At 37.3% G+C, this 11,793-nt stretch overlaps 1 protein-coding gene across 1 annotated transcript; it reads right to left on the bottom strand.

Annotated features, from left to right (window-relative positions):
- Positions 1–1,000: 1,000 nt before the first annotated feature.
- On the bottom strand, positions 1,001–5,656 carry LOC113223180 (IQ and ubiquitin-like domain-containing protein; the record flags this gene model as incomplete). The annotated part of the gene is made up of 2 exons (XM_026452730.1): positions 5,502–5,656; positions 1,001–1,177 (listed from the first exon to the last, which is right to left on the bottom strand). Coding segments are annotated over exons 1-2 (300 nt in total), but the record flags the coding sequence as incomplete, so codon positions are not given.
- Between the last annotated feature and the right edge of the window lie 6,137 nt (positions 5,657–11,793).

Genomic DNA, 11,793 nt, shown 5'->3' with positions numbered 1-11,793 from the left:
TAAAGTTGTAGAAATTCTATCAATTGTATTACTCCAAATATAAACTGAATAAGTCTACAAAGAAAGAAGGTGGCTCAGACAAATGAAACACTGGTTTGAATAAGAAATAATATAATGGGAACCTTTTCTCTTGGACTTTTGTTATATTTTAATATTCTTTTTGCAATACAATCAGGTTTTAAAAAATCAATTTGAAAAATATAAAAATTAAACAGTATTTATTCTTCTAGAAGTCTTGACTAAATGTGAGATTTTGTTTTTTCAAAAAAGCTAAAGATGTTTAGTCGGCTTTTTAAGTAAATTTTAACTGAATATAATCATTGAAATAAAACTATAATTCTCTGACAGCATTCTCCACTCCAAGAGTTTTACTAATAGTGTTTTAAATAGCTCTGCACAGTAAGAAGGCAATGAAAATTCCCACAGAAGCCTAACGACGTTGGAGTTGGAGAAGATAGTGTAATTCAAATACATTACATTTGAAGTTCTCTCAGAAGATCCATATGGATCTGTTCAGTAATAACTATAACTATGTGATAAGTGTTTTAAGGAACACAGACAAGGTATAACATAGAATCTCAGAAAAAAACAGTTTAACTCCCTGTGACGCCTCATGAAGGAGAAGAGACGAGAGTTGAGTCTTAGAAAATGAAGAGGAATTGGCTGGGTAAATAGTGAATAGCATTCCAGGGGAAACCAACAGTATGTACAAAGCCATGGAGGTGTGAAAAATCATAATACATTCAACATAATGCAATATTCAGCTGGAAAGTTGGTGAAGATATTAGGAAATAATTGAAAGTTGGAAATACACAGAAGTCAAATGAGTAAGTGTAGTTTACCAACATACAAAATAATCATTCAAAGGAGATATCACCAATAAGATGGTATTCCACATGGACTCCAAGGAAAGTGTTAAAGCAAAACTTGAATATACTTCAATTTACTATACCACATCTTAGGATTTTGAAAAAGGAATATAGAGAAAGAAGTAGAATACCTTAAGGTATTTTGCAACTTCAGGATTAAACAGAGGTGTTTTGATATAATGAAAAAAGAGTGTCGCAATTCTTTTTCTGAGTCCTTCAAGGTTATGATGTTTGACTCCTCTCATCATAAGGTCAACCTCTCTGTCAATCAATTCTAGAATTTCCTGAGTTAGTTTACATTCATGTTCCTACACAAAACACAAAAATATATGGCATAAAATTTTACAAATCACTAAGTTCATTTTCATTTTCAAATTGCCACTGAAACAAACCAAAATCTACATTCCAAAAGAAATGAAGCATTGCCAATAGGAGTATAAATTGGCAAAACTAATTTGGAAAAAAATCGGTATATCCAACACACTAGAGTTAAATATATGCATCATCTATGACCCAGGAATTCTACTCTTAGGTGCTTTAAAGAAATGTGCATGTAGAGCTCTACTGTTCATATTAACTGAAAATTAGAAACAGCCAATTGTTTCTAATAGCTATAGCTATAGTTCATTTTTTGTTGTATATATAGCTATACACAACAGAAACTTCAATCTTACAAATTAATTTTAAGCAAAATACTGAAGGTACAAAATAACAGGTATAGTACAATTCTGTCAAATAAAATTCAAGAATAAGCAACACTAAATCATATTATTTAAATATTTATACAGAGGTGGTAAAACTATGAAGAAAAATCAAGAAAATGACTACCATGAAAGTCAGTATGATAAGTTACTTCTAGGAGATGACAGGAGGAATTGTAATTTGAAGGGAAAAGAGGACACCAGAAACGTTGGCAACATCCTGTTTAATATTTGTTAAACTGTACGTATATATTTTATTCATTTTTCTGCCTATTTATTATAGGTCACAATATTTTTTATAAAGTAATATAAATGAGTGTGGTTGGATGAAAAATCCACAAGTAATAAAGTGATTAATGTAGAAGTATTTATTAGGTCCTCCAATTGCCCAGGGGAAAACTGGAAGATACACAGCTTGAATGAAGGAGTCAGAAGATAAAGTCATTAATTGTAAAATAATGCTCTTCTGTACTTTGTACTACATGGTTGGTAAGGCTAATATGAGAGTCTGCATCAGTGGTCCTTTACCCTGGAGGCACTTTAGAAGGACCTCATGGAGATTTTAAAAAATTTTAATATTGTCCTCATACCTGAGGAGCTAATTTAACTGCTCTGAAGTGGGGCCTAGGTTTATACTCATTTATGCTCATATTCATTCATGCTGTCCCTCGTGCAGGCTCTCCAGGTGATTCTAATATGTACTGAGGTTTAAAATTCACTGGTCTGTATTAGTAACTACCATCAAAATAACACCTATTATTTATTGAGGCCCCCCCTCTTTGTAAGGCACTATATTAAGTTTTTATGTTTATATATGTGTGTGTATATGTATCTATATACATGTAGATACACACATACGTATTCTCAAAGTAACTAATTTTACAAATGACAAAACTGATTTTTATAAGAAATATTAACTTATTTTAAGGTTGTGCAGCCATAAATGAAGAGTCAGAATTTGAGTTGTGCTTAAAGACTTTAACCCTCCATCAAAATATTTTCAAGTACATGTATACATGAATATTTCATACTAAACATAGTAAGATATGCATGATTTGCCTTTTATGAGTCCATCCTTTGGCCTTTATAATTACTGGTCCTAATTATGTCAGGATTTATATTGTATTCCCTATGCACTCTCTTTTTGCCAATCTGGTCTTTTCACTGCCCTCTGTAAGTATCATGTTTATTTCCTACCTCTGGACCTAATGCTTCTCCCTCCCTACCTATCTCTATCTTTCAAGGTTGGTCACTATGCAAACATCTTTGAAAAGGTAGTCCAGAAAAAAGGCAGTCAATGCCTCTGCTGGTAAGAAATGCAAGATATCTATGGAGATCTCCCAGGAAGAACCATTTACCCAATTATTTAATGTGTTTTAAGAGTTTTGTGTGCCTTGGAGGACAGACACACAAACTCATCAACAGAAAGAGTGTTCTTTACAGTTAGGAGTAAAGAAACCTACACAGGATATCAAAATGTTACGCTTTTGAAATTCTCAGGTTTGTAATCATGTAGCTCACTTAGATAGACCTAAATATGGCCGGCAGTTTTCAGTTGTTATATATAGCGAACCACTGATTTTCACTACAATATCTATGCCTGTATGTTCTGGCAATCTGGGCCATATTGATGACCAAAACAGACTGACCATGCAGTTATCTAATCCATTGCTTATGTATAAACTTTAGTTAATACAGATGATCACTCAGAAACAACCTATATTTCTGTGCTATACTGAACAAGCATCTGCCAAGTGTTTTATTAACTTGAGGACTCAAAAGCACAATTCAGAACCCAAATACTTTTTACCTGTATTGCCCACTTATTACATAAGCTTACATTAAATATTGAGCTTACATTATGGTCAGGATAAATTAAATAAAATAATGTAAATTATTTAATTTGGGCTATAAAACGCAACAGCTATACCAATGGTCCTAATAACAGTAGGGTTTCCCCCTTTAATTAGAAATATAGAAAACATATTCATTGTAATGAAAGTTCGAGTGTGTTGCCCAGATCAGCCCTACTTCAACACTGAAGGAGACTCTCAGCGGCAAGTTGTGGTAGCTGACAGCCCTCCACTGAGCCTCTCTCTGAGAATTCCCTGTGCTGAAGAGAGCCATCTTGCCTAAAGATAGATAGTTACCATCAGCTGAAAACAAACTGCCTCATCTAAAGTCATGTTTCTTCTCAGGGACATCCTGAATCAAATGACTAATTGCTGTGGCAGTATAAAGACCCAGGATCCTGTGAGAGTCTGGGGTATGTGAAAAAAACTAAATCAAGTCTTGGCCCTACTGGGTTCAAAGGGCCACCCAGTATTCATTTCCCTAGTCCTTGAATATATAACTGGAATGGAATACTTGATAGTTGGCACAGCCTCACTACCCTTGATTTCTTGACCTGTGGAGTAAGATCTATCATGATGAGGAAAACCAAGTGGAAGCCCCTGAAACTGCCCTAGCCTGGGAACAGAGGAGGTGAAAGTAAAAATGGCCCCACTTACTACTTGGGAAATTTTTGCTTCCTGCCGTAACTCTGGACTCTTTAAGTTTACAGGTCCTAATTCCTGGAGGAAAAATTCTTCTAATGTAAGACATAGTGCAAGTCCTATTAAACTCCGAGCTACAACTAATGCCTAAACTCTGCAGGCTAGGAGACCTGTGGGCAAGGTAAGTATTTCCTTAGTTATAGAGGTAACTGACTCTGATCTTCAAAAGCAATGGTGCAGTTATTACCCAATAGGGACAGAGAAGAATATGTTTGGCACCCAGGTAGTGGGCATTTCTTGGTATATCTTTTCCTGATTTTGACAGTAAATGGAAGTCTGGTAGCCTCAGCCTGAGAAAAGCATAGTGACCTGTGGTTCAGACCTCTCAAGCTGCAAGTCACTCCAAAAAGTAGACCAACTGGACCAGTCAAGGTGCTAGTTCAGGGAGAAGGAAATCTAAAATAGATAGTAGAGGAAGGAAACAGTGAGTATCTCCTGTGGCCTTAAAGCCAATGACTACACCAGGGGCTGCAGTTTTTCTTATTAACCTTGCTTTGGGGCCTATCTAAATCCAGAGGAGCTAATTCCTAAAACCTACAACGTGAAGTGGATCTAGGCAACAGTATGTGTATTCTCCCCATCCTGGTAGACTGTTGGCTGACAACTCTCAAGTGAGGCTCTTTCTGAGAATTGCTCTCTAAAAAAGAAAGTTATCTCATCCAAAGTCATGCCCTTCTGGCGGCAGCCCATCTAATAAATGGTCAAAGTGGGAGTAAACTGTCCTGCCTCAATTCAGGACAACTCTGGATGGCCTTTCCAGTTTCAGAATTCCCCGTGACACTGGCTGAAGTCATTGTTGAGAATCCACCACAATTTAACTTCTCTATCCTGCCAATTCTGATTTCTCTACTGCCTCACAGGAATTATCCTGATAGCACTCTCCAACAAACTTCCTGAATACAAAACCCATCTCTGAGTTTGTTTCTTGTTTCTTGGGAAAATTTGATCTGTGACATCCACTAACCTTGTTTTCATTAAAAGTAGGATTAAGAACACAGAAAATCAATAACTGACGAGAAAAAAGATAAAAATACAATGGAGCTGTTTTAAAACTGCTAAAAATCAATTTTTCACTGAAAAATGTCAAAATATGTAAATAATTGCTGTTTATGTAATGATTAATCTCATGCTATACTGCATATATTTTCATTCATTGCATAAAGATATATTTACATTCATTATACTATATTTACATTTATTATGTATTATAACATATTTTGAGAACTTTTAGGAAAATATTAATGAATAAACCACATCCTTCCCAAATTATACCAAAACAATTCTTAATGTAAAACACTTTACTTGTTTTAGTATTTTATTAATTTTTTTTTATTGATAGTGAACTCTACCCCCAAACTAAGAGAAAGTTAACATACCTTTACAGTGTGTTTAAGAGTTAAGAGCACATCCAGCCTCTCATCTTGAGAGATATTTTTCAGCATAATGCACTTATAGATATTTTGCAGCTCTCTGGCTCTGATGGTGAACTGCGTATCCATCTCAATTGTTTTGCCATTAGGGGTTCTCCATATCTTAGGAGCTGAACACTTAAAAATAATATTATGTTTATAACTATCAGTTAATTAGAAACTACAAATAACAGTTTTGCTCCTTCTACTAAAAGTTTACCTTAATATCATGTGCTTTATAACTAAAGTATCGCTAAAGCTTAAGAAAATTAATTTAAGAATTTGTAGATCAGGCAAAAGTAAAATATTTTAGAAAAAAACAAATATGAAAGAGAGTTATTCAGTGTGTAGAAGTTCATACACTTCTACAATATTCAGGATTTGCTACTAGTCTTTATGTTGAATTGTTTGAGAGATGTATGGAATTACTCCTTAACCCCCTGAGGACAATTATCTGCTTGGTTCAATTATATTGAGTGTATATAAATATGTCTTAATCCTGCCTTGCCAATTGAAGATAACTTTTGTAGAGTAATTATGACAATCCTCAATATATTTAGACCTAAAGATATACCAAAAAGGGACTCTGTGAGTTATGGTTTAATGTCCTATAAAAATACTTCTATAACAAGTTCAAAATTCTTCTCAAAACAGATGTCCATAGTGAAAGAGCTATATTGCTATCTTAGCAGTGCTGGGCTGTGGTTCCTGCCTCCCTGATGCTGGCTAAGATTCTCACTTCCTATTTCCAAATCTGGCTTGGTGCCTCCCAACCTAGCCCACCTCCTAAATGAAGGGGCAAAAATGAAGTTCACTTGCCCTGAAGCTCATCTGAGGACTCCCAGGCTAAGAATTCATAGATTAGAGCCAGGAGGTGAAATTAGTCCTCTATCGACTCAGGAAACACAGGATAATCTTTAATGATGGTACCTCTGTGTTTGCCACTGCTTCTGTTCCCTCTGACAGGGACATTCAGAGGAGATGCATTCATCCAGAAATTTCACAGTGAAAACTTACTCTCTATTAGCTCCTCTACTTTAGGGTACAAAGCTGCTCACTTTCTTTCCCTAATGATAAGAAACAAGACTATGTTGATCATGACAACTCTTCAAATGTTGGATGTTTTTGTAGATTAACTGTGGTTGCTCTGGTGTCCTTGTAGCCCAATTTATGCTGTACTTGCAACCATTTAAATCTTAGATGTGATCTAACATAAGGTTTAAATGGAAGCTCTATGTATTGGAACAGATCATCAGGAATGTGGACTAACCAAATAGAGACATTATATAAAACTGTATTAAAACGACAGCATCAGGAGGAAATTTTAGTTGTAACATCAATTTACATCTAATTTTTTATATTCACATTAGCTAAATCACATTGAGAAGTACAAAGCTACCTGGTAAAAACAACTATATTTGATATATTCTCAAAGCAATGACATCATATTCAGATCAAAGCCAAAATGAATGTTATTCAGAGGTAGGAATCTTCATTAGAAACTTTAGATTCTCAGCTCTAGTTTTAATCCAGTAAATGAGAAGTTGCAGCCCCATAATTAATTTATATTGTTACAGCATAAATTTAATATTAAATAATGTATTATTATCAGACTGATATAATTAAGATTGATTAAAAGCTTATAAGGAAAATAGCTCAATAATAAAATATTTTATCATTCAGTTATTATCACTTAGAAATAAAATAATTTTTAAATGCATTTAGCCTTATTTTGGGTAGGCCTCAGAGTGTTATTGAAGTTTGATGCTTATTTAAAGCTCTTTTAAAAAAGTTTTTAAAGGCTAGGTCTAAGTTTCATGTTGTAATATTCGAAAGTCTAACCAATGTCTTAATCTTTGCATACAATTTTCCTCAGGTTTGCTCTACTAAATGCAATTCCTTTTCTTCCAGTAATTTGAACAACACCTTTTGATCTGCAGGGTGGTAAATTATTTCATTTGTAATAATTCAAATATAATGAACTTTCTATGAAACACCTACTTTACCTATCACATTGTATTTTTCAGTTGATAGATGGATTTAACTCTATCTTCCCCCCAGGTTTGTAGCCCTAACAAATATAGCATAATGCGGTTAAATCTTGGTTTCCAAATATATTCTTCATCTAAGTCCTTTCCACTTTTCAATTTGGCACTTAAACCCTACCTCTTCCGTAAAGATTGCTCTAACTACTATGGTTTGAAACAATTATATCACTTGTACATGAAATCCTATTGTACTTGTAAAAACACACAAACAGAAGTACACAGTGTCTCTATTTCAGTGACTAGAGGCAGTGAAATTTGGATCCAAATTGCTTTATAATTGTTTTATGTTTGCTAATTCCATTTCTCCCAAAAGAGTATGAGAAATAAATTTCTCAGCTGGGCACAGTGGCTCACACCTGTAATTTCAGCACTTTGGGAGGCCAAAGCGGGCAGATCATTTGACGTCAGGAGTTCAGGACCAGCCTGGCCAACATGGTGATAACCCATCTCTACTAAAAACACAAAATTTAGCAGAGTTTGGTGGCACTCACCTGTAATCCCAGCTACTTGTGAGGCTGAGGCAGGAGAATTGCTTCAACCCAGAAGGTGGAAGTTGGAGTGAGCTAAGATTGTGCCACTGCACTCTAGCCTGGGCAACAGTGCAAGACCCAGAAAGAATGAAGGAAAGGAAAGGGCAAGGGCAAGGGCAAAGGCAAAGACAAGGGCAAGGGCAAAGGCAAAGGCAAAGGCAAGGAAAGGAAAGGAAAGAAAGGAAGGGAAGACAAAGGAAAGAAAGGAAAGAAGGAAGGAAGGAAGGAAGGAGAGAGAGGGAGGGAGGGAGGAAAGAAATTTCTCATGTAGTTCTATATATCTCAGTGTCTACAGTACTCTTTCATTCATTCAACAAATATTTACTGTGTTTACTATACATTAATCAATGTATTAGGCACTGAGTAGATAAAATACTATCCTGGTTTCATGAACTCTCAAATCTCATGGGATGGAAGGGTAAGAAAATAAGTAATTAGAAAAAAAGATGAATACGCTTGATGACTGTAGATAAATAGGTAACTGTGGGTTGCCATGAAGCACTTAACTGGTAAAAAGAAAGTATCTAAGATGGAATCTGAAGAATAACTAGGAGTTAGCCAGATTAAGGGGAACTGAGTGATACAATCAAAGAATCCTAGATTTGAAGTTCAAGTTCCCTAGAGTTGGCACTGAAAAGATATTAAAAAATCTGTTCAGCAAAGCTGTTTTTATACTTAGATGTATTTCTGCCAACACAGATAACTTGATCTTCAAGCCTAGGCTTTTTTGATTTCAGGGTTTAAGGTGTTTTCTACTCTGACACAGGAAAAATGTCAACTTTGCTTATTTCTCTTCCCTATTTCCTTTTTTCTTTGAAAGCTTTGGCTGTGATAAGAGATATACAACAATCATGTGCTTAAATTGCTTCAGAAAATAGGAGCATAATAAATTCCATTTGGCTGCCAACAAATGAGACAGCACAGACCCTGGAAGAGAGAAACAGAAAAACAGCAGGAAGACACATTTCAGGGAAAGGAAGGTGGAGAAATAACAAGAACCTTGAGAGCAGCAGGCTTCCACAAAAAAGAAGAAATGACTGTACTAGGAGAGTAGATATTTTCTTCCTCCTAAATTGATTCTCAAGCCCCTAAGGACACAAATTAAGAATAGCCCCAACTCCCCACAGAAGCTACTGTATAGTGATCAACTTTTCTTTTACACAGCACAGGGGTTTTGCTCAGCTATAGTAGCGCCTTTACTTCATGCAGTGTTCAGAAAGAGGCAGTGGCATTTTCCTGCCCCACTAACTGTTAGCTACCTGGGTATGGAGAAAAAGCATTGAAAAGACACAGCTAATGTGGATTGCAGTTTTTTAAGCCTGTGATTGTGAATAGTGTACAAATCAACGGGCATCAAATAAACAAATGGCCTTGACTCAAGGAAAAATATCTTACAGAAATTCAAATGGTCTCTTTACACAGTTTGGGTAAATAACACTCAAAGATATATTAGAAACCAGCTGATGATTTTTGATTCAAACTTCTTAACCTGAATTTCTTCACCTCTGTCAAGCTCTGAGTTTTTTTGTTTTTTCGTTTTTTGCTTTTCTGACGGAGTCTCACTCTGTTGCCCAGGCTGGAGTGCAATGGTGCAATCTCCGCTCACTGCAGCTTCTACCTCCCAGGTTCAAGTGATTCTCCTGCCTCAGCCTCCCAAGTAGCCAGGATTACAGGCACCCACGACAACACCTGGGTAATCTTTTTCTTTTTTTTTTTTTGTATTTTTAGTAGAGACGTGGTTTCACCATGTTGGTTGGGCTGGTCTCAAACTTCTGACTTTGTGATCCACCTGCCTCGGCCTCCCAAAGTTCTCGGATTACAGGCGTGAGCCACCATGCCCAGCCAAGTTTTTAATATCTGATACCCTGTGGAAGTCAATGCTTGGTGGGTTAAAATTACTAATTATATAATGCTTTTAAAAATCTTTAGAGTTAGCCTTTTATTATGAATGAGGACTTAGTATACAGTCTATTATAATCTATTAGTTCAATGCTTTCACTGGACAAATTTAAGACTGTATCACTCATTATTCAGAGACATTCTATGTTCAGGACAAAAGAATTAAAAATAAAATATTGGTTCAATAAATCACACAGTGTTTGGACTCAAAAAAGTGAAACTGAAACTAAAATACAAAATTGTATTCTCCAAAGTTATTTCCAAATTAAAAGAAAGTAAATGTTTCTCTGGATGTATCTGTATATTGTGGTGTTAAATGTAGATCTTCAAATTCACATATGGCACTGGTTGTTTGTTAATTTTGACATGCGAAAAAACTCTGACCTTGTCTACTGTCAAGGATTAATTATAAGCTATCTTTTCTTAAAAATGAAAAACTTGGGGCGGAGCAAGATGGCCGAATAGGAACAGCTCCAGTCTCCAACTCCCAGCGCGAGCGACACAGAAGACCGGTGATTTCTGCATTTTCAACTGAGGAACTAGGGTCATCTCACTAGGGAGTGCCGGACAATCGGTGCTGGTCAGCTGCTGCAGCCCAACCAGCGAGAGCTGAAGCAGGGCGAGGCATCGCCTCACCTGGGAAGCGCAAGGGGGAAGGGAATCCCTTTTCCTAGCCAGGGGAACTGAGACACACAACACCTGGAAAATCAGGTAACTCCCACCCCAATACTGCGCTGTAAGCAAACGGGCACACCAGGAGAATATACCCCACACCTGGCCGGGAGGGTCCCACGCCCACGGAGCCTCCCTCCTTGCTAACACAGCAGTCTGAGGCGATCTAACCGCAAGGCAGCAGTGAGGCTGGGTGAGGGGCACCCGCCATTGCTGAGGCATAAGTAGGTAAACAAAGCCGCTGGGAAGCTCGAACTGGGTGGAGCTCACAGCAGCTCAAGGAAACCTGCCTGTCTCTGTAGACTCCGCCTCTGGGGCCAGGGCACAGCTAAAAAATAACAGGGGAAGCAGCAGAGGCCTGTGCAGACGCGAACAACTCTGTCTGACAGCTTTGAAGAGAGCAGTGGATCTCCCAACACGGAGGTTGAGATCTGAGAAGGGACAGACTGCCTGCTCAAGTGGGTCCCTGACCCGAGTAGCCTAACTGGGAGACATCCCCCACTAGGGGCAGTCTGACACCCCACACCTCACAGGATGGAGTATACCCCTGAGAGGAAGCTTGCAAAGTAAGAATCAGACAGGTACACTCGCTGTTCAGCAATATTCTATCTTCTGAAACCTCTGCTGCTCATACCCAGGCAAACAGGGTCTGGAGTGGACCTCAAGCAATCTCCAACAGACCTACAGCTGAAGGTCGTGACTATTAGAAGGAAAACTATCAAACAGGAAGAACACCTATACCAAAACCCCATGAGTACGTCACCATCATCAAAGACCAGAGGCAGATAAAACCACGAAGATGGGGAAGAAGCAGGGCAGAAAAGCTGGAAATTCAAAAAATAAGAGCGCATCTCCCCCTGCAAAGGAGCGCAGCTCATCGACAGCAATGGATCAAAGCTGGTCAGAGATGACTTTGACGAAATGAGAGAAGAAGGCCTCAGTCCATCAAACTTCTCAGAGCTAAAGGAGGAATTACGTACCCAGTGCAAAGAAACTAAAAACCTTGAAAAAAGAGTGGAAGAATTGACAGCTAGACTAATTAATGCAGAGAAGGTCATAAACGAAATGACAGAGATGAAAACCATGACACGAGAAATACGTGACAAATGC

Source organism: Piliocolobus tephrosceles, unplaced genomic scaffold (genome assembly GCF_002776525.5).
Source record: "Piliocolobus tephrosceles isolate RC106 unplaced genomic scaffold, ASM277652v3 unscaffolded_39603, whole genome shotgun sequence".
NCBI lineage: Eukaryota > Metazoa > Chordata > Mammalia > Primates > Cercopithecidae > Piliocolobus > Piliocolobus tephrosceles.
The sequence above is the reverse complement of the archived record's forward strand: the minus strand, read 5'-3'. Positions and strand labels throughout refer to the sequence as shown.